This window comes from Lithobates pipiens, unplaced genomic scaffold, assembly GCF_037356315.1.
Source record: "Lithobates pipiens isolate NorthernLeopardFrog02 unplaced genomic scaffold, aLitPip1_a1.2 Scaffold_8, whole genome shotgun sequence".
Classification (NCBI taxonomy): Eukaryota; Metazoa; Chordata; class Amphibia; order Anura; family Ranidae; genus Lithobates; species Lithobates pipiens.
The window spans coordinates 131,209,643-131,232,693 of NW_027507903.1; the positions used below are offsets into that span (position 1 = coordinate 131,209,643).

Sequence of the window (23,051 nt, forward strand, 5' to 3'; positions counted from 1 at the left end):
TCAAATTCCCAGACATATCTGTTCTCTAATTATAGCTGTTGTTTAGTATATTGGCTTTAAACAGCATACATCAATCTATTAATTAGCAGTGCAATATTATACCCCTAGGACATGTTACACAGCATGTATGCAAGATAGCTTCTAAATTTTTCTGTTTAAAGCTTTATGGGGGGGGGGGGGGGGATTTAAACCAAAATAATTTGATTGTTCAACATGATTTTCACCTTTAGGCTAATATGTGAACCCCCAAATATAAGATATTTGCTAGGGGTGATTTTGCTTGTACCCAGTGCCATAATGAGCCCCTACCCTTTACCAAGGGAAAAGGGATTGTGCTTGTCATTTGTAGAATGACTAGGCTGGTGCAAGATGCAGAAATTGCCACTAATGTTTGCTGAAATTGAATTGCCATTTTTTAAACCATGGAAGCAAAAATAGGTTTAGGGCCGTGGTGGTCAACTTTAAAATTAGAGTGGCCTCCAACACTTCACCACAATAGCAGCTGGTTTATTTATTTACAGTAAGTGGAAGTAAAATAAGCCCCATCATTTGTGTCAGTGGGTGCTGTAATAACCCCCTACATAAGTGTCAGTGTCAGCAATTATAACCCCCTGCATTGGTGTCAGTGACGGCAATTGTAACCCCCTGCATTGGTGTCAGTGATTTCAATAATAACAGTGTGTATGGTGCTAGTTACTGAAATAATAAACTCCCATGTGCTATTTCAAGTCCTCTTCATTGGTGATCAGTAGCAATGCTGTTATCCCCTCTTTTACCCTTTTCCTGCATTAATGGTCAGAAGCCGTGCTGTAAACCCCACCCCCTGCATTGATGGACAGTGGCAGTGCTGTTAACCCCTCCCAATGCTCTCCCTCATTGGTAGTCAGTGGCAGTTGTTAAAGTCTAAGTTTGCGCAGAAAAAAAATCGCTACAAGGGACTTGTGCTGCTGTCTCCTCTTTTTAGTAGAAATCTTTCTCCTCTGATCCCACCTCCCTGCCCGCTGTCATTTTCCGGTGTGGTGGGGGTTAATGGAGCTGTGACAGGCACTCATCAATAGTGCCTGACTATGCCTGCCCATTCCACCCAGCTCCACCTTTCATAGAAGCCGTACTACAGCTATTATGAATGAAACGGGGTCAATGAATGGAGGATGGTCAGATGATTAAACGGTCAGCCCCCATTCATATTTCACGTTTTATTCATAGAAGCTGTAGTGCAGCTTCTATGAATGAAGGAGCTCTAGCTGGAATGGGCAGGCATAGTCAGCACTCTTAACCGCTTCAGCCCCGGACCATTTGGCTGGCCAAAGACCAGACCACTTTTTGAGATTCAGCACTGCGGCATTTTAACAGACAATTGCGCGTGCGACATGGCTTCCAAACAAAATTGATGTCCTTTTTTTCCCACAAATAGAGCTTTCTTTTAAACCTCTGCGGTTTTTATTGTTTGCGCTATAAACAAAAAAAGCGCACATTTTGAAAAAAACACATTATTTTTAACTTTTTGCTATAATATCCCCCAAAAATATATAAAAAAAATTATTTCTTTCCTCAGTTTAGGCCGATACATATTCTTCTACATATTTTTGGTTAAAAAAAAACGCAATTGGCGTATATTGATTAGTTTGCGCTAAAGTTATAGAGTCTACAAAATAGGGGATAGATTTATGCCATTTTTATTAATATATATTTATTTATTTTTTTACTAGTAATGGCAGCGATCCGCGATTGGCATTAATACAGCGATCAGTGCGATTAAAATTGCATTGATTACTGTAAAAATGTCACTGACGGTGAAGGGGTTAACACTAGGGGGCAGGGGAGGCGTTAATATGTATCCTATTTTGTGTTCTAACTGAGGGGGGAATGGGACTGTGCAAGGAAACTAACAGATCGCTGTCCATACTCTGTATGGATAGACGATCTGTCAGTTCCCTGCTCAGAGAACTGGAAACTGTGTGTTTACATAAACAGCTGCCAGTTCTCTGTGTGCCCCGAGCGATCACAGGAGTCCGGCGGCGATCGAGACAGGGGCGCACGCGTGCCCCCTAGTGGCTGTTTATGCTACCAACGTAGCACAACGGCGATTCGCGCAACCAAGCCATGCTGCCGCAGTAGAACTGGTCGGCATGGGGTTAAAGGGGGGCTGTCACAGCTTCCTCAGTTCTATTTAACACCTGATCCATATTGGTTACCAATGACAGGGTTTACTTACCAGATCAACTGCCATGCACCCTCTGATGATGGGCCCAGATTATGCTTCTACTGTTGGGCAGGGATCACTAAGCCTGATAAAATTGGCTTCATTATAGTGCTGGGTAAAGGAACGCAGAGAGCATTCCACAACCTGGCCCCTCTGCTTCAGTATAGTGTCAGGTGCATAAATGCAGAGAGCGTTTTAAGTACTGGTTCCCGCTTTGGACACACCAGGCCTTGTGTTGAGCACCATGGGGTTGATATAGGTGCTGCAGCATTGTTAAACCAGTAATGATAATGAACATGATGAAACTCATATTCATCATTTCAGATATTCATCATTAACTTATATAAAATTAAACAGAATTGTTTATTTTTATATGAACTAACAGAATGTATGATGTGTAACAGAGTACCAGTAGGTTACCATGAACAGTGGCATGGGATGAATCAAGTGAATAAGAGAGCAGTGCTAGTGACTTCAATTGTGGTTTCAAAATAGGGACAAACTATTGCAAAAAAAGAAATGAAAACCTGATTTTTTTTTTTTCCCTTTTTGTTTACTTGTAGGTACAGAGCACGGGTGGAAAAGGTGGAGTCGCCTTCTAAAATTCATGTATTTTACATTGATTATGGAAACGTGAGTATCCAATGACTTGGATTTACTGTATTAAGCACTTCTGCCTAGCAACACTGGGGTCATCTGTTTGAATCTCAACCACGGCACTACCTGCCTTGAGTTTACATTATTACTCCCTGTGCCTGCTTGGGTTTCCTCCCACACTCCAAAGACATGCTGGTAGGTTAATTGGCTCCTGTCTAAATTGGCCCTAGTATGTATATGTATGAGTGTGAGTTAGGGACCTAAGAGTGTAAGCTCTTTTTGGGCAGGAACAGATGTGATTGCCCAATGTATATGTGTAAAGTGCTGCAAAAATTTACAGTGCTATATAAAGTACCTGCTATAAGTAAATCAAATAGAAGGGAAGCAGCTAGTGTTATTTATGGCAGTAACTTGGTTTGCACATGGGTTGTCACGCACTTATGAGTTTTAAAACTAGGAAAACTGCCCAAGTGACAATTCGTTTGATAAAAACACTGTACATCATAAACTTTAACCTTTGTTTTTTTTCATCCTTTCTTGTATCTCAGTGCTGTTGTCTGTGTAGTATCGAATGTCAATAATACATATGGGTAATTTTAATTAAATATAATTTAGTGTTTTGGTGAATTAAAAATAAAAGGGTAGTGTCTGATTTTAAGTACAATGGATTTGCAGTGCCTCCAACCAGTTACGGTAATTAATAATCAGACAGTAACCTACCTCAATTTCCTGATTTTCTTTGTAATACATTGATTAATTCTTACCAGTGTATACATATCTCCCAATTAAATTAATACATAAATACGTGTTATTAATTTACAAGTATAATTATACAAATTCATACAAAACTTCAAAATTTCTGATGATTAATATTTCATACACAGTACCAAACACATCCATGCAACAATAAAACTATTTTCCTTAATGTTTGACAAATAACCCCAGGGTAGCCCCAAGGGTGTGGTTAACTGCACCTTAAATTCAAAAACACAATATCTCTTGCCGCCCCAAAGAAAATTTTCTGACTTGAAGAGCCAACAGATATTATCAGTTTGAAAGAAGTCTTAATTTATCAGGGCTACCAGACTGGATTGGACAATAAATAATTTCCTTGGGACCACAATAGCAAAGTTAGTTGCAATACAGGGTGATCTTAATTTTGCCCACACACGGCAAGACAAATAAAGTGGGACAATTATTAAATACTAAACTATCCTTCACACAGTACTTGATAAAGATTAAAATATAAACAGTAAAATCATTCCTATAATTTTGGGAAGAAAAGGTTGATCAATATTGATATGGTCACCACGGTTTAAAAGGAAAGGATGTATAGTCGATGTATATTCCATTCATCCTAACCGCAAAGTCCAAAGAGATAGGGAGTGGTATTTTATTACCAAGCTTGGGTTTGTCCAGAGAGTGTATGTCAGCTTGTGGATCTGTGGTCCTTGGTCCATTCAATCATCTGTGTTTCTCCTTTTGTAGGGTGCAATGTAATTGTTGGATGGTTACATCCCTCTCCTCATGTTTACCATCTCATGATTGGTTCCAACTATGGGAGGTAACTGCCCTAATCCTCACCCACCCATCTGTGATAATGGTAAAGGTGTAATCAGAATATGATGTTTAGTGTTAATATGAAATACATTTTAATATATTTCATATTGATATAATATGGCGATTTCTTGCCTTATGCCCTGCCATTGGCTGTCCCCATCTCGTGTACCTTGCTGGCTATAAGAAATGTATCCAAGAAATCTTGCAAGCTACCCAAAATCTGTGAATATGTAAAGCCTCCTGTCAGGACAGCTGCTAGCACAGATCACGTCCCATACGACCCTGCAAATGCAATATTTATAGGGGAAATGCTGCACTATCAGGATGTTGGCATGAGTGTCGTGATGTGATGACACAAAAAAAAATAAAAAATGTGTTCACATGCAAAGTCTTTTTACCATAGAGCATGTGATCACAGCATCACAAACCTTATAATAATTATTATTATTATTATTATAATACAGGTTTTATATAGTGCCAACAGTTTTGTGTAGCGCTTTACAACATGAGAGCAGACATTACAGTTACATTACAATTTGGTACAAGAGGAATCAGAGGGCCCTGCTCGTTAGAGCTTACAATCTAAAAAGGAAGGGTCAATTGTTACAAAAGGTAATAGCTGTGGGGGGATGAGCTGATGGAGGAAGTAAAACAGTGTTAGAAGCAGGATAGGCTTCTTTGAAGAGGAGGGTTTTCAGGGATGATCTAAAGATGGACAGATTAGGGGACAGTCGGACAGATTGGGGTATTGAGTTCCAAAGGATATGAGACGCTCTGGAGAAATCCTGGAGGCGAGCATGGGAGGAGGTGACAAGGGAGCTAGAGAGCAGGAGGTCTTGGGATGACCGAAGAGAGCGGCTTGGTTGGTATTTTGGGACTAGGGTAGTGATGTAACTAGGGGCGGAGTTATGGATGGCTTTGTAAATTATTGTTAGTACTTTGAATTTTATTTGCTGGGTGAGTGGAAGCCAGTGGAGGGATTGGAAGAGAAGGGTGGAGGACACTGAATGGCTGGTAAGGTGGATAGTCTATGGTAATCCAATGAGGAAGGAGTTGCAGTAGTCGAGGCGAGAGATGACCAGGGAGTGAATTAGAAGCTTGGTGGTGTCCTTAGTTAAAAAGGGGCGTATTCTGCAAATTTTGCGGAGGCTAAGGCGGCATGATTTGGACGGGGCTTGTATGTGTGCCTGAAAGGACAGTTTGGAATCTAAGGTTACCCCTAGCACCCTGGCATGTGGGGACGGGCTGATAGATGTGCCATTGATCTTGACAGAGAAGTCAGGTGAAGGGGCATGTGGGGGAGGAAATATTAAGAACTCAGTTTTAGATAAATTTCGTTTGAGGAAGTGGTTTTACATCCAGGCTGATACGTCTGTTAGTAGATCAGTGATGCGTGAGGAGATTGATGGAGTGAGCTGAGGCACAGAGAGATAGATTTGGGTGTCATCAGCATATAAATTGTAGTGAAAGCCATGGGAGGCTATCAGCTGACCCAGGGAGGATGTGTAGATCGAGAATAGTAGAGGTCCAAGGACAGAACCTTGGGGGACCCCAATTGAAAGGGGAGTTGGAGAAGAAGAAGTGGAGTTGTAAGTGACACTGAAGGTGCGATGAGATAGGTAAGATTCCAACCAACGGAGAGGGCAGCCATGGAGACTAAGCAAATTTAGTTTTTTGAGGAGGAGGCGGTGGTCAGCTGTATCAAAGGCAGCAGAAAGGTCCAAGAGTAAGAGTATGCAATAATGACCGTTGGTTTCTGCTATTAGTAAGTCGTTTGTGAGTTTTAGGAGGGCAGGTTCTGTGGAGTGCTGTGGGCGAAATCCAGACTGAAGGGGATGAAGAAGGTTATTTTCAATGAGGTGGTTGCTCAGTCGGTTGTAGACTAAACGTTCAAGGAGTTTGGAGGCAAAAGGGAGTAAAGAGATGGGTCTTAAGTTAAGATTGGTGGGGTCTGAGGCCTTTTTTGGTATGGGGGTGACTAGTGCATGTTTTAGAGGGTTGGGGAAGATGCCAGTAGAGAGTGAGAGGTTGAAGATATGAGTTAAGGAATGTAGAATTGAGTGAGATGGTGACCGTAGTATTTGAGAAGGAACAGGGTCCAGTGGGCAGGAGGTTAGGTGGGCATTAGAAAAAAGTTTAGTGACTTCCTCTATAGTAGCTGGGTTAAAAGAGGGAAGTATTGATTGTAATTGATTAAAATCCACATATGTGTTGAAATGTATCAAGTGCCTCCGCGCTGGTAAAATCAATATATAAAGTGTTTTCGTGCAAATTCAAAAAAATTCATACAAAATAAAATCAAAAACTTCATGCATCAACTATTTCGGCTTTTTGGCGTTTGATTTGACTTTCTATAGAGTGGTGCACTGAGGCACCCAGAAAGTGTGAGTACCCTGTCAGAGGGGTTATGGTTTATTAAAATTATTTTACAAAACGTTATCACACTATCAAATCCCTTTTATGTTTTACACAAGTGTGGAAGCAGCAGAAAGGAGCAGCCCAGGACTCCATCACTGATGTTGAACCCAGGGGTGGTTCAGAAGCGTATTGTGACTGAACTTGACTGTGAGGTCACACCCAAGGTGACCGTACACACATAAGGGATGAAGCACTTGAGTGAACACGAGTTTTAACACCAGTACAACCTGTGAATATTTTTGGAATGGACTTCAATATTTAATGATGTTACTATTTATATGAAATTTAATGTGTGCACTTAGCACTTTTGATGATTACTGGATCACTATATATATATATATATATATATATATATATATATATATATATATATATATACACACACTGTATTCTGATCACTATATTTGATACATGACATTTTTGATTTTATTTTGTATGAATTTTTTGGCCTTGGCACAAAACACTTTATATATTTTACCAGCACAGAGGCATTGTGATCACACGCTGTATGGTAAAAATGTTTGCATGTCAACACTTTTTTTTTTATAGTGTCATTGCATCAAGGCCCTCATGCTAACATCCAGATAGCGCAGAATTTCCCCTATAACTATAAGAAATTTATACCTAACCAAATATATTGAGATTGACAGAGATTTATGGAATCAAACACCACCACTTTTTAACCATAAAAGACTGGTGTCAAATCCTCGTCAAATACATGGATGACTACAGTACACAAAATTGCAAAATTCGTTGCAACATTGTAATTTAACATACGCACACTATATATATATATATATATATATATATATGTGTGTGTGTATATATGTGTGTATATATATATATATATATATGTAGATACACAACATCTATAACCACTGGAGAAGATAATCCAATCAACCTTTTCTCTGGTGGGGGAAGAAACGCTCCATGACATGTGCTGATCATCTCCTGCAGCCTTTTTGCAGCTACCCAATATCTATGTTCTCTCTAGTGATGTCTGTATGAGAGTAATTTATCAGGTTGGGGTTTCTGATGGTGACAGCTGTTGAACATGTGACAGGGTTTATAACACAAGAGCTCAGTTGGGTGTCAAGGTCCTTGTTCAGGTACTTGCTGTTATTGGGCTGGCATATGTTTTCAACTTTTGCTTCTGTGCTACTCCCCAATTGAAATTACAGGTACCATGTAGAAATTGGATATTTTTGTTCTCTACTAATTTATAGGTTGATTCAAGCACCTACAATAGATACTTGGTTAAATTGCAGTCCCGAATAGCAGTTGGATATATTTTATTATCTTTGTTACCATTCTGTATTTCAGTATTCTTTGACTTTGATGGAAGATGTAGATCTACTGTATAGTCTTTGCTTGAGCAGGATTTGGAGGTTTCTCCTAAGTCTTCATATATACTTAGACCTTCACAGACTTATCCTTTAAACATATAACGGCTTTAGTAAACCTTTAATCAGAGGTTGTGATAATGCATATCTTTTCAGTGACACTTGTAAACATTGACATATTAAAACCATTTTTATGTATTCGTTCATGACCCAGCATTAACTGCCGATGACCCCACCTGAACAGCTGTTAATGTTGTATTCAAAAGCATTAACCTGCAGAAAGGATTAGGAAGCAGACTTTTCTCTTGTGCCTTTCTAAGCTTGGAAGGAGATCTAAATCTCTCAGGTCTCTGTATAATATATATTACATAAATAAATTTCCTGCGTGATCCCTTAGGACTCATAAAAAGCGCTCAATTTAATATATTCCCTCAGATTGAATCTTTTCTTTTTTCTGCCGCAGTGTGAAGTGGGGCTGTGCCTCCTATTAGAGCAAATCTGGTATGTTAGCAAACAAACAAAACAATTACCAGCATTGAGAAATATGAACTTTACCAATACCAGCCAGAGCAGCTTGTGAGCCTAACAATTATGTATGCTATTACATTTTATGTATTTAATGTAGCAGAGAAACATTTAATAGATGATTTGTAAGTGCTCATCTTTTTCAAGCTGCTATTCTTTGTGTTGCCAGTTATTATACCATCCTATATTTATAAGGAAAATCCAGGGTTGTAATCACCAGACATGCAGTGGTAAGGTGGGACATGTCCCTCGTTTTTTACTAAGATACAATATCCTGCCAATTAATGTTGGGCATTTAAAAAAAAAAAAATCTCTATAGCATTAAGTGAACTTTTGCTTTGGCCATTCATTTCAAGTCTTGGACACCACAAACCTTCTTTGCAATGATGGATTTCCCTCATTCCCCAGTGTTCTAGGATGTCTGTTGGCATTTGTGCCAATAGATAGGATAGACATCCTGGACCTCTGATTCCAATCTGTCATTTCTGGGGGCTACAAAATGATTTCTATCCGTGCCCTTGCCTCAATTCCTCACCTCTAATCTACCAGTTTCACCTTAAAGAAAGCTAGAATTGTGGGCTGGTGGGAGTCGGATTCAGACACAAGGAGTAGTAATCCCAGTTCTGCAGAAAGGTTTAATGTTTTTACTGAAACCTATTCAAAGTTCTGAAGTTGAATAGAAGCATTAACCTTATTTTGGACCAAAAACACTAAACCAATATCTGCTTGTCCACAAGATCTGTTATTTCTTTTGTACATTTAGGGGAATTTCTGGTGTCTGTGCACATCTAAGATGATCTTCATCTCTCAGGTCAATCGAGCATTCAGTGATTTGCTTCTACTTGTGGGTTTTGAGCCACATGGTAGCCTCCATTGAGGCAGTTAGTCTTGCTCCCCCCCCCCCTTTTTGTGTGTGTTTTTTAGTTTTGTTTTGGTCATTTTCTTATGTTTCTGTTCCATTTTGTTGTTTTTCATTTTTAAGGATGAAATGGAATTGCCAGGTATTGTACTTAGCGGGAAGGCCGCATCTGCCTTCCTCTTTAGGGCCAGATGCGCTGCCAGGAAGAGAGGGTGGAAGGAGGTCAAATATGGTGATGCGTGGCATCACTTGCACCCACTGTTTGGCAAATTACATAATTTCCACCCAGCTGCAGCAGCTGCGCCGCCTCAGAGGATAGATGGAGCTGCCAAGACACTGATGGCTTGGGGTGAAGCCGACAGGAGGGTGCTATCTTGGGTACATGCACAAATATATATTGGGCCTTCTGGTTATGTGCTATTCATGGGCCTGTTTTGTTTGGGGCAAGAGCATTTTTGGGGCACATCTGCAAGATGACGCTCTATAGTGGTATCTTTTTTTTCCAATATTGGATTTTTTTTTTTTTTTTTAAAGACACTCCAAGTTGATTTGACTTCACGTTTATTATATTATATCTTGTGTATTCAAATACCCAACACTTTGCTCCCACAGCAGTCAGACAGAACCACCGCTCCTTCTGACGAATGTCAGATTTTTTTCTAATTATCCAGCGCTACATATGAAAAGGTCCTATATAGTCCAACAGGTCCATGAAAGCTTTTTTTTGATGACCCGTTAATGAAAAGTGTCCAATAAACCTTATTCTCCAAATCACATCCGTGTCTTTTGCTCTCTCCCAATTATCCATAAATTTAAAAAAGTACTTTCTTTATCATACATCACGGACACAGAGTTAGGCCAATATTCATTACTTACTGGGTTATACACCATCTCTAGATGAATGGACACTGAGTGACAAAGTCTTAGACAGGAAGTGATCCCCTATATAACCCTTGCCATACAGGGAGCACTCCAGTTTTTTACCAGTGTCTGCAAAGTGGATGAGCATGTTTGCTTGAGCTCTCTGAGTTCCAGGTCTTTAAGCCCACAAACTGTTCTTAAGTGAATCAAGGGATTGACCGATCAGCTCAATTTGGCACAGGCTTAGATAAATGGTAAACAAGCCTCGCAAAGAAGACGCAAGGATCCTGCGAGGAGTGGACCCTAAAATATAAAAAGGGTACCCAGTCCTTGAAGGTCCTCAAGTGACAGAAACCCGCCATGATGGGTGAAAATTGGGCTCTTAGTTTCTAATGCAGCCCTGCGCATGGATGTGTAAGTAAAACACGCTTATTTACTTATTGTGGGGTGCCCCAGTGATTGTAACACTCAGTCAAGCTAGCTAGAGGCTGGACACCTGTGTGTGGTGACCACAGGGACGAGTTTTGGGCTAGCTGTGGGTGTTTGCAAACAGTACTTTTTTTGTCTAGTTGTTTGTTTTATCTTCAAATGGATGGTCCGTGCATGAGGGTGCGCCTATGGGCATCTGGTTCACCATGGCGTATGTGCATTCGCCAAACTGCTCAGGAGTTTGCGGTTGTTTGACGGCCATGTCACACGTGGCTTCACCACAGATGTTGTGCGCACTCAGAGCCACACATGTGCTGTAGCCTAATCTGGGGGCACAAAAATTTGCATCATATTGTGTGAAAACAGCCGCACCCGTTCACCAGGATTGTGCGGAACGTCCAGGTGCACAGCCAGCTTATTTAAGCTGTGTATGCCAAGCACACTCATCCAGGGCGATTAGTGCCTCTTGGGTGTTGCATCATCAGGCCTCTATGGCTCAGATCTGTAAGACCTCAACTTGGTCTTCGGTTCATACGTTTATCTGATTTTATCAAATCGATATTAAAGGTCATGAGGATATTGCATTTGGGCACAGCATATACTGCAGGCTGCAGTATGAGTCCTCTGACCTCCTGATTTTTTTTCTGTCTCCCTCCCTTTAGTTGCCATTGCTATGGGACATTCCATATAGTTATTACTATGGCTCTGTGTCCCTTGTTGTAAGAAAAGAAAATAGGATTTTTAAAACAGCTTATCTGTAAAATCCTTTTCTTTGATGTACATCAGGAGACACAGAGGCCCCTCTCTTCTTCTTATACACTTATATTGCTTGGCTACAAAATTGAGGACACCCCTGGGAGGGGTTATATTGGAGAAGTACACGCCTTAAGGGGCATGCCAGTGTCCAGTACTCGATGGTCCGATATAACCCATATAGTTATTACTATGGCTCTGTGTCCCCTGCTGTACATCAAAGAAAAGGATTTTACAAGTAAGCTGTTTTAAAAATCCTATTATAACTTTTTTGAAATGCGTTTTTCTGGACTTTTTGTTGTTGCTCTGTTCCTCACTTTTAAAATAAGTCTACCATTAAAGTATTTCTCTATCCATGATCAAACGTACAAAATCAGCAGGGGATCAAATACTTTTTCTCCTTACTGTATCTTTCAACCTTAGAGGTTGCTGCAATTTGCAATAGAGGATTGCCATTTTCAGTTTGTGGCTCTGCTCGTCGGGCTTGCTACAGCACCCTGGGTGTTCACAAAGGTCCTAGCATCAGTACTGGGTCTTTTCAGGGCCATGGGGATCTTGGTGCTTGGGTACCTGGATGACCTCCCTGCTCAGCGATTGCTCACTACAGGCTCTAGAACAGGGAATAGCCTGCACAGTGCAGTATTTAGAAAGCTTGGGCTGGGTCTTAAATACAGAAAATTCCAGCTCAAAGTCTGCAGTATTTAGGTCTGATCCTAGATGCGGTCCATGCAAAGGTATTTTTGCCACCCATAAGGCTCTGTGTCCTTAAAGATCGGGTCCGTAGGATAAAGGGCACAATACAACCCTCCATTCGGCTCTGTATGAGTATCTAGGAAGGATGATGTTTTCCTTGCGCGGTTCCATTCTAGGCCTATACAACAAGATCTTATTGGCTTGTAACAAGAGAGGGCAAGCCCTGAATTATCCCATGTCCTTATCTCCTCGGACACACTTAAGCTGGTGCTAGCAGGCTCAGAACCTTTGAAAGGGAAGACCCTTCCTCCCAGTAACTTGGAGAGTACGGACCACGGACGCCAGTCTCTCGGGCTGGGGAGCGACCCTAGAGGGGCTGACAGCTCAGGGGAGATGGTCAAGAACAGAACCTGCCCATAAACATCCTGGAGTTGTGGGCAGTACATCTGGCCTTATGGTCCTGGACGGTGGAGCTTCAGGACTGCCCTATCGGGGTTCAGTCCGACAATGCCACTGCAGTGGCCTATAAAACACCAGGGCAGTACCAGGAGTCATTCAGCTCTGAAAGAGATGAACCACTTACTAACCTGGGCAGAGGGACATGTGTCAGTTCTATTGGCAGTCCATATCCCAGTAATAGAGAACTGTAAGGCAGATTATCTTGGCCACCAGAGCAGATCTGCCTGGGAGAATTGTCCCTACACCTGAGGGTGTTCCAGGAAATTTGCCATCCTTGGGGATGGGCAGATGTCGATCTATTGGCATCCAGGTTCAACAACAAGCTACATCAATTTGTGTCCCGGAGATTGTGAGATTCACAATAGACGAGCCATTGATGCTTTTGCGCTGCCCCGATCTACTCTTCCTATATTCCAAGACATGGCTATTGAAGCCAGGGTGTTAAAGGATTGTGGTGTCTACCCTAGTGTATCCTAGGAAAGAAGTCACTAGGAAGATCTATCATAAAGTCTAGAAGGCTTATATTGCTTGGTGTGAAGCCAGATAATGGCATCCTCGGAAATGCATGTTTTGGAGAATTCTCTTTTCTACAGTCGGCTGTGGAAATCATTCGCTGGCCCGAACCTTTATGCAAGGGGCAACTCGTTTACTTTCCCCCATTAGGTCACCTATGTGTCCTTGGGACTTAAATTTGGTGATGTCTGTGTTACAGAAACAACCATTTGAGTCTATCGAGGAAATTCCATTAGTCTTGCTGTCACACAAGCTATCCTTCCTGATGGCCATCAACTCGACTAGAAGGGTGTCAGATTTGGCGGCCCTTTCATGTAAGGAACTATGCCTGATTCTTCACCACAACAAGGTGGTGTTATGTCCTATACCATCCTCCTTGCCTATTGTGGTGTTGGCCTTTTATTTAAATCAGGATGTTGTTTGGCCTTCTTTTTTCTCTCAGCCATGTTTGGTGGATGAGAGATGACTGCATTCCTTCAATGTCGTCCGGGCAGTCAGAGTTTTTGTCTAGATCTGAGGATCAGACTCTTTTTTTTTTTTTGTTTTACCAGAAAGACCCAAGAAGGGGCAGGCTGCTTCCATTGCCAATTGGGTCCGTCAGTTGGTCATTCAGGCCTATGATCTGAAAAGTAAAGCTCCTCCCTTTATGGTGAGAGCTCAGTCTACCAGGGGTGTAGAAACCTCCTGGGCTTTTCGCCATCAGGTATTTGTGGCTCAGATTTGTAGGGCTGTTACCTGGTCTTCAGAGCATACGTTCACAAAATGTTATCAAGTGGATGTTCGAGCAGCTGAGGATTTGGCTTTTGGGCACAGTGTACTGAGGGCTGTCATATAAGTTCTGATGGCTGTTGTTTAGCGGGTTTTCTCCCTCCCCTCAAGGCATTTGCTCTGGGATGACCCAGTAGGTAATGAATATTAGCCTAACTCTATTTCCAATGATGTATGACAGAAAATATGATTATTATTTTTTTCCCTCAAACTTGCCTGTAAAATCCTTTTCTTTGAGTACATCACCTGACACAGAGGTCCCTCCCCTTTTTTGAGGATTCAGTGCTTGTTACAAACAGAAATACTTCCTGTATTGGAAAGGTTATATAGGGGATCGCTTATTAGCTAAGACTTTGTCTACCAGTGTCCATTCACCAAGAGATGGTATATAACCCAGTAGGTAATGAATATTAGCCTAACTCTGTGTCCCGTGATGTACTCAAAGGCTTTTACAGGTAGGTATGACGAAAAAAATCTTATTATATAGTGTATTCGCTTCCAAGTCTAAAAATGAAATCAGTTGTGCTCGTTAAATATTTTCATGTTATAATGTGCCACTCAACACCCGGTGATATGTGTTTGTTATTTAATCCCAGGTGTCTTTAATACCCTTACCAGATCATAAATCTTTATCTCCTATATCTCCTCTAGTTTTCTTTAATGTAAACACTCGTCCTCCAATTCTCATTACATGAATTATCCCCAAACAAAAAAAGCTTAATGGTGTAATATGAACACACTTAAATTTTAACCAAACTGCATAAATTGTGCTCACATTTTCTTTTTTACATGCTGATCACATCCCCCCTTAAAGAGGTTGTAACCTTCCCTGTCTAATTTGTGAGTTTACTTCCTCTTTAAGAAGCTGTTCTTGGTGGAGATTAGCTGAACTGAACTTAATCTTTCCTGCTTAGCTGAGCCCTTCATATCTCATATCGGTTTACTTCCACCTTCTTTGCACTTTCTCCAGTTCCCCAATATCCTTTGTGAACTGTTTCCCAAAACTGAATTACATATTCTGGATGGGGTTTTACTAAAGATTTGAATAGGGGCAAAATTATTTCTCTTTTGTACCACATGCCAAGGTGAGCACTGAATGCAGGATTTAAGCAAAGACTGCATGCTAGCCCCACTACTGTGGAGTCTGGGTATGATTCCCAAGGTGTACTTGAGGTTAACCTATCCAGAAACTACTGGTCAGCCATGAAGGAAAAAAGAGAAATGAAAAATTATTTTTTCAAGAAAAAAAGCATCCATAACTTAAGGACACTAGCACATTTCTGGAGGATTTGTGGAGTGGGTGGGGTTATATGGATACACTAGAGGGCAGATCCAGCAAAGCTTTTGCCAGTGTCCAGTCATCTGATGGTGGCAGCATATAATCAGTGGTCTATGAATCGATTTTGTCCTATACTGTACAATGTTGATTGTTTTCTATAGCAATCCATAGGGGCTGGTCTTTACGAGAAAAGTGCTTAGCTACTGGTTATTGTATTCAGTGGCAATCTCCCTCCCCATATCAACTTCCCAGTAACATCACCCTATAGGACATGATGTATCTTCTAGATATAAGCATAATGACGCTTGGCCCACTAGGTGGTCCATTTTGTTTTAGGTTTGTAACTGGACCAGCTGAAAACCTGCAGTGCAAACTAACACTTCCATAAGTTTTTAACTTATGACTACCGTGTTTCCTCGAAGATAAGACCTAACGCTATTTTCCAGGAGGGCTGCAATATAAGCCCTACCCCAAAAATAAGCCCTAGTTTGAGGTGCGTGTGTACTCCTATAATCCTCTCTGTTACGGCAGTGTGCTTTGTGTGTCTCTATGATCTAGCAGTGTCAGGTGCCTTTGCTACAGAGCGGCGCTCAGCTGGTCTCCCCGCTGGTCTCCTCTTCTGTAGCGCCTTCGGCGGGTCACGAAAGGTATGGTAGTCTCAGTGCAGAGCCTCTGCAATCAATAAACATGTCATATTGTATGCTGTATGCATACTCCTGTCTCCCCAAGCTATTTACAGATCTTTTTTCCTTCACGTGCTGTTGTGCTCTCTTCCCCGCCCTGAGCATTGCAGGGGGGGGTCCCCCACTGGTGGCTGGGAGAGGTGGAGGAGAGCTGAGGTGTTTCGCACCATTGGATTGCAGGGGCACAAACATTGTGTATTGTGTGCTACTGTAAGCCCTTGTACACACGGTCGGAGATTCCATCGGAATGTTTCATATCGGAGCGTTTTGTCGGATATTCCGACTGTGTGTGGTCTGCATCAGACTGTTTCCGTCGGAATATCCGACGGACCAACTTTTCCAACTTGTTGGTAAAATTTTCCGCCAAAATTCTCCGATCAGACATACTCCGATCATGTGTAGAGAATTCCAATTGGACAAAGTGCCACGCATGCTCAGATCAAATTCCTACACCAAAGCTATTGGCTACTAGCGTGAACGTAGTCCCGTCGTAACGAAATAACGTAATCACGTCGGATTTTCCAGCAACTTTGTCCGACCGTGTGTATCCAACAGTTTCGGACAAAATCCGACGGATTTGGTTGTCGGAATCTCTGACCATGTGTACAAGGGCTAAGAGGATTTTGGCATTTTAACTTTGTTTGAACTGGGGTTTTCTAACAGAGATAGACAGAGATAAGACAGCACATTATATGGTAAGACCTACCCCAAAAATAAGCCCTACTGGGTCTTTTGTTGCCAAAATGAATATAAGACCCAGGCTTATTTTCAGGGAAACAGTATATATCCTGATCAAACAGGTTTGTTTTTTACTGTGTAGCCTACTTTTATAACTTCCAGTAATTGCATTGCTTCTTAACATAGAGACATACACATGGTTTTAATTTTGCTCTGATTTACTCTAGTAAATATAGTTTCATAACCCCTACTTGGTGTGGACAGTCGCTGGCCGCAGGCAGCTCAGCAAGGCTGCTATGAACTTGCATCGTGGATACTGCTCTGGCCCCTAGCCTGCCCCACAGCTAACATGTATTTTTGTTCTCGACATCGTTTCATCTCCCAGCTGCTGGCAACAGCCCTTAGCCTCTGATTGCCAACATTAATCCTTTCGTCATAAAATCTGTGAGAGAATACATTCTTGTAGGGCTCTTCTGTGTTCCTAAATGCATTGAATATGATTGTATATTGATGTGCGCTCAGCATGTGCTGTAATGTCGCTGAGAGAGTTATGCTGTCTGCAGTTGTAGACCAAAATTACACCCATGTTTATTAACCTTTTCTTTAAATGTAATTTTAGAGAGAAGTTCTATCTTCCACTCGCCTGGGTCCTCTCCCTGCATCCTTCAATGTTCGTACGCTTCCTGCTCAGGCTATAGAGTACTGCTTTGCCTTCATCCAAGTGCCGCAAGATGCAAGTATAAAATTGAAGCTCATAAGCCTAATGAGATACTAATTATACATGTTAATTTGACGAATCTCGCTTGGTTCTTTCAGGAAGATGCCCGTACAGATGTGGTTGATAATGTGGTCCGTGACATTCAGAACACTCAGTGTCTTTTGAATGTGGAATATGCTGGAGCCAATTGTCCACATGTAACCCTGCAGTTTGCTGATTCTAAGGATGATGTGGGCCTAGGGTTGGTGAAAGAAGGCCTTGTCATGGTGGAGGTTCGCAAAGAAAAGCAGTTCCAGAAACTGGTAAGTAAACATGACATTCTTGGGTGACCACGAGTCCTCTTATTAGTCTGTATCCAATACTCTGTGGTATTAATGCAAAGGTAGATAACCTGCCTTTATCTCATCCTGCTGCTATTGAATCAGTAATAAAACTTGAAATGTCTTGAGGACATAACTTAACCAAGAACAGGCCTGTTTGTCTTTCTTACAACTTTTACAGTTAGTTTAAAACACTTTAAGTAGGGCAGACATAATTTGACATTCTGTTATATGTTTTATATTGACAAATTTTCTCCCGATATCTATTACAAGCAAAATGACACAGGTAAAGGTTTTCTAATAAAGATTTATTGTCTCTGAAGAACTGACGCAGTGTAAATCATATAGCGTGACTGGCAGCAGGCCCAGTTCTACAGAGACAATGTTCCATATTTTTGACACGCTGCTCAGAGGTTCTTGATAATCACCACATTTAAGACAAGACTTTAAGCATGGTTTTGATATATATTCATTGTTTTCCTTGCATTAAGTATATGCAAAAGAAAAAAGAAATGTCTGGGCCAGTTTTTGTTAGGATGTTAAGCATTAACACCCATCTCACAATGATGCATTCAAATTTTACAGCTCCTGCTTAGAAGTCTGAATTTTTTTTTTTAGCGTTTGTATTGTCAAAAGTCCAAAATCTGCTGTTTACGCTGGTTATCTGTTGATGGACTACTTTCTATCTGAAAATCATTTTGGGGGACAATTTCACATCACCCATGTGACTACTTTTTCACTGTCAGATACACTTTATTAAATCCATATATAAGTACTTTTAGCAATTTTTTCAGTAAAATTTGTCAAGCAAGACGAGCCTGAGAATAACAGGATTAATCAACCATTGAGCACCTTTTGGTCATGATAATCTGATACTTAGTAATTCTGGTACATATTTCCTTAGAATAATGTAAGTTTCGGATACAGATAATCTCATTGAATTCCAATATAGAGGTATACTGTGCCAGCTGGCAGTGTCCAAAATATCTGTAATATAATGGAAAAAGTATCTTGCGGCCACATCAGGACAAAAAAAACTCAAGCTGACAAACTCTGGCTGCCACAGCCCCCCCCCCCCCCCCCCGCACAACTCAATACCTCATTAACGGACTTATTTACAGGAGTAATTTTAATTGATATTCAGCTGACGATATTGACTACTATAAGCCCCAGTGCCCAGCTAATGTAAATCAATACAGTGAAAATTCATAGCATCCAGGAACTGGAAGCTGTCCCTTCCAATCTTATGGACATGATGAAGTGTGTCATGATTAAGCCGACAACTCGCTGTCCTTATTGCAACTAAAATACATATGTCTGTTGATTCAGCATCATGTGAAGGATATTTCCTGCCTGTCCAGAAGGAACATTTAATAATTTTACAAAATTCTAGTAAATTGCAACTCCTTTAGTTGCAGCTCTTTGATTTATGATTTTTGCGTCTACGTTAAAAACATTAAATCTATGGTATGGTTGCACCTCGGTGCTTCTGGTTACAAGTTAACGATCTTGAGTGTATCACATTTTTCATTAGAATATTGAAAGAAACTGCTTTTAGTAAGCTAGCTATTCTCCTCCTCTTCTTCTGCCCATTTTTATTTTAGAAAACGGGTTAATATGCTTGGCTTTTCTGATCATGTTACCCTCTTGGCTGTCTTTGTTGGCAGACCCAAACTGACTCCTCTACAAGCTTGTGTAATCAGTAGCTTTGTTGGGCTTCGTTACAGCTCTGCAATCAGGGGATGTTGGCTTTCTACATTACACTGAGCCTCGCAAGCGTTATCCCTGACACGATAACCTCTTCACAATAGATGTTCAGATTTCTGGAATCACAGCAGTTTGTTGTTAATCTGCTCTAGGAGTTAAACTTGGTGAATGTGATGTACTAAGAGTGACAAAACCTTACTTTTGGTGTTGTAATTATGACATTTCAGTATACTTAAATTTAGTTTGCTCTTTTTGTAGTAGATGTTAACGTACATAATGCTATGTTCTCTTTTTTTTTTTTCTAAACAGGTTGCAGAGTATTTTAACGCTCAGGAATCTGCAAAAGCTGCCAGGGTAAGTAGATATATTGTGGTAGTTACTACAGACAAGCTTCTTTTATTGTTCTATAATGTTAGATGGTGTTTTTGCACGTCAGGACTTATTGTTCTGGTCAGATTGTATAAAACAACCAACTTAAAGGGGAGGGCCACCCTGAAAAACAAAAAAATGTTAAAAATTACAAAAAATCTAAAAAAAAAAAAAATGAAAAAAATTTTTTTTTTTTACTTACCAGAAATGCCTGTTGCTAGGCACTTTCTCCTAATTTTCCTCTTCCTCCTCCGCGGAGATCTTCTGTCTTCGTCGCGGCGTCTTCTGGGTAATGAGTCGCGCTGTGTTCTGGGAACTGTGTGTTCCAGAACGCGCAGTAGCTGCGGGACTCGCGCATGCGCAGTAGGAAACGGGCAGTGAAGCCATAAGGCTCCGCTGCCTGTTTCCCTTACAAGGGATGGCGGCGCCGGGACCCGAGAGCCGAGGGACGGGTCGGCCTTGGGCGGCCGACATCGCGGGCGCCCTGGACAGGTGAGTGTGTTTATTAAGTCAGCAGCTGCAGTGTTTGCAGCTGCTGACTTTTTTTTTTTTTTTTTTATAACTGGCCCTCCACTTTAACTGCAGTATAAAGTACAATTACAATGACTTCCAGCAATGCTTCCTTAGACATGTTTGGAAATAATCATCTTCTGACTAAAAGGCTTACTTTGTGTTGTGGAATTCAGTCAAGACCACTTGTCTTACAGTGAACATAAAGATGTTTATTGAATCGTACACATGTGGGGACCTTCTCCAGGGGAGAAGGCCCAAAATGTGTTGTATTTTAAGAGGTATTTATACAGTGTAGAAAGAGCACATAAATGATTAGTCAGCAGTGTTTACAATCGCTAAAGCAATACTAATTTGGAGTAGATTGGGGGGACATGACCTGGCGGGCATGTGAGTGGGAATGCTTCACAGAGCTCCCTCTTTTGATTCCAATATTATCCGGTCCCCAGCTTGCATCCTGCCGCCTAAAGCACTCGGCAGGTAGATACTCCAGAGCTCCATGCTAGTCTGTCAGTGCCACCCTTAGCTGCCACTACGCCAAGGGGGAGAAGCAGAGAGGGGGCCGCAGATGACCAAAATTGCCCCCAGAGACCCCTCTGCTGCAGCATGGACCGAGGGAGAAATCTTATGACCCTGTGAGTAAATCTTATGCTAAACAGCCTTGAAAGCAGCAGCCAAGGGATATGCTCTTTTATGCCCAGAAACTATCAGGTTGTATGGCCACAGAGGCAGTCCCCTCTACTCCTGCAGAGATGGTCATGCAGGCTCAACATGAGCTTAACACTTTCCCTACTACACAGATGTAACACAGATGGGGGCATCTCCAGACCAAGATGTGGGGGAATCTTCCTAGCCCCCCCCCCCCCACCAGAGTATTTGCGCTTCCCACAAAGGGATGTATGATATTGAAAAAAGGCTACACCGCAATAGTGTGCCCATAGTGGGGATGCCAGAAAAATCAGAGGGTAGGCTAGGTTTCTGGACACCTTTTGGCAGAGAGGTGTTTACCCCATTATTTGTGTTTGAAATGGCTCATTGCACTCTACCCTGCTCATTAATTCAAGGCTACCCTCCGAAGGCCTATGCTAGCGTGCCTCCTTAACTACAAGGACTGTGAAATTATCCTGAGACTAGCCAGGGAGAAGGCAGATAATTGAGAGAAGAGATTGCTTTTCAAGTTCAACAATATCATGGCACGGCTGCGGCCACTGCAGCTCTCCTATGCTTTGCTCTACCCTGCTAAACTTGGGGTTACTGCCAATGACCAGACCCACTTCTTTGATTCGGCAACCAAGGCAGCCTCCTGGCAATGAGTACAGTCTGCACCAACGTCCAGCACCTGAGGAAGGGGAATGATAATCCAGGAGATGCCTGCTTTCCATATTCCTGTGCCTATGGAAGCTCCTGTCTTTTTCAACATGTCTACAATTCCTCCAGCTGGGGATCCATTATCAGTAGTGATGTAAAGCAAGAGTAGTACAACAGCAACTTCCTTTTCTTACTACCTGCCAAATGTGCGCTCACTATCTTGAATGCATAACTGTTGCAGCGGACCTTTTGTTTTTGATTTTGTTTTGGTTCATTTTGTTGATATGTTTTATTTCCCAAGACGTCTTTCAGGACAGCACCTAAGAGATCGTGTCTCCTCCCACTGGACCACAGGAAATACCTCCTTCCTTCCAGATCTTTAAAGGGAGGCACCTCCCTACCACATATCAGTTTTTGTGTTTCCATCAGCCCAGAGGGAACATCTTATGGGGGGAGCCATGATCTCTTGGTTGGCCCTGAGAAACAGGAGTTCCTCACCTTTGTTTTTTTTTTCCTTTGTTTCAAGACCCCAGCCCTCCCACCTTACCAGCTTCTGCTGCAGTAACAGATTCCTCTTTTCCCCTAGAGTCGCTGATGGTCTGGTGACCTGCTCCAGTCTCCCAGGGCAGAGGCTGCGTGCCATTTTGCGGGGGCTTTGAAGTGTCTCGGGCTGAGAGCAGGTCTCCGGGTCTACTTCTGGCACAGGGGGAGGAGGCAGGGCAGGAGCTGGCACCTATTTCCTCTTCCGGTCCAGTGCAATGGCACTATGGGAGACCAGAAAGGGTGTGTGAATCCGCGAGTGGAACGATGCACACCCGCTATTGAGGATATGGCGTCTGCAGTGGTGGGGACAGGCACCAGCAGGGCTCATGTAGGGGGCAGTTGATCTGCCCGTTCCATTACTTGGGGTTCCGGTCTTCCTTTTTTCTTCCCCCAGGTGGTGGGGATTTATCTGAGCACTTTTCTTTTTTTTTTTTTTTTTTTTCCTCCTCTCTCAAGCCAAAAGCTGTGACCCAGGCAAATGGAGATGCCCCTGATGCAAAGCTAAAATGGGAAAGCCCTATGTAGCATTTGCATTGCTTCTTTAGCCAAAGATTCTGCTTCCGTCTGTGATGACTTGGTTAACTCAGTAGAAAAGGAACTCTATGCCACGATTCAGTCATTCTGTGACTCATTGGTCAATCCGGCTGCTAGCCAGCCCTCCACATCTGAGTCTTCCCACAGTTCACTTTCTGTCCCGGTGTTATGGACTCTATCGGAAGGTCCTTCCACCAGGAAAAAACAATCCCCCGCTCCTTCCAATGATGGTTTGAAAGAGGAGAGTGAAGGGGCAGAAATGGGCCCTCTCCAAGGTTAAACTATTCCTGGAAAGAGGTTGATGGGCGTCTTAGAGCCATACAAGTTACCCTTGGCCTAAGCAAAGAAAAAAAGGAGCTAACACTGCATGACCATATGTATGTGGGTCTAAGTAAGCCTAAGGGGTGGACATTTCTGGTAC

The 23,051-nt window shown here is 42.0% G+C and overlaps 1 protein-coding gene across 1 annotated transcript in view; it reads left to right on the forward strand.

The window, feature by feature from the left end:
- SND1 (staphylococcal nuclease and tudor domain containing 1) overlaps positions 1 to 23,051 on the forward strand; it is an 840,361-nt gene that overhangs the window by 808,413 nt on the left and 8,897 nt on the right. The window contains exons 20-23 of the mRNA XM_077473541.1: positions 2,767 to 2,836; positions 17,241 to 17,358; positions 17,442 to 17,641; positions 19,676 to 19,720. Coding sequence (XP_077329667.1) covers positions 2,767 to 2,836; positions 17,241 to 17,358; positions 17,442 to 17,641; positions 19,676 to 19,720 — 433 coding nt within the window. The remainder of the gene's footprint in view (positions 1 to 2,766; positions 2,837 to 17,240; positions 17,359 to 17,441; positions 17,642 to 19,675; positions 19,721 to 23,051) is intronic.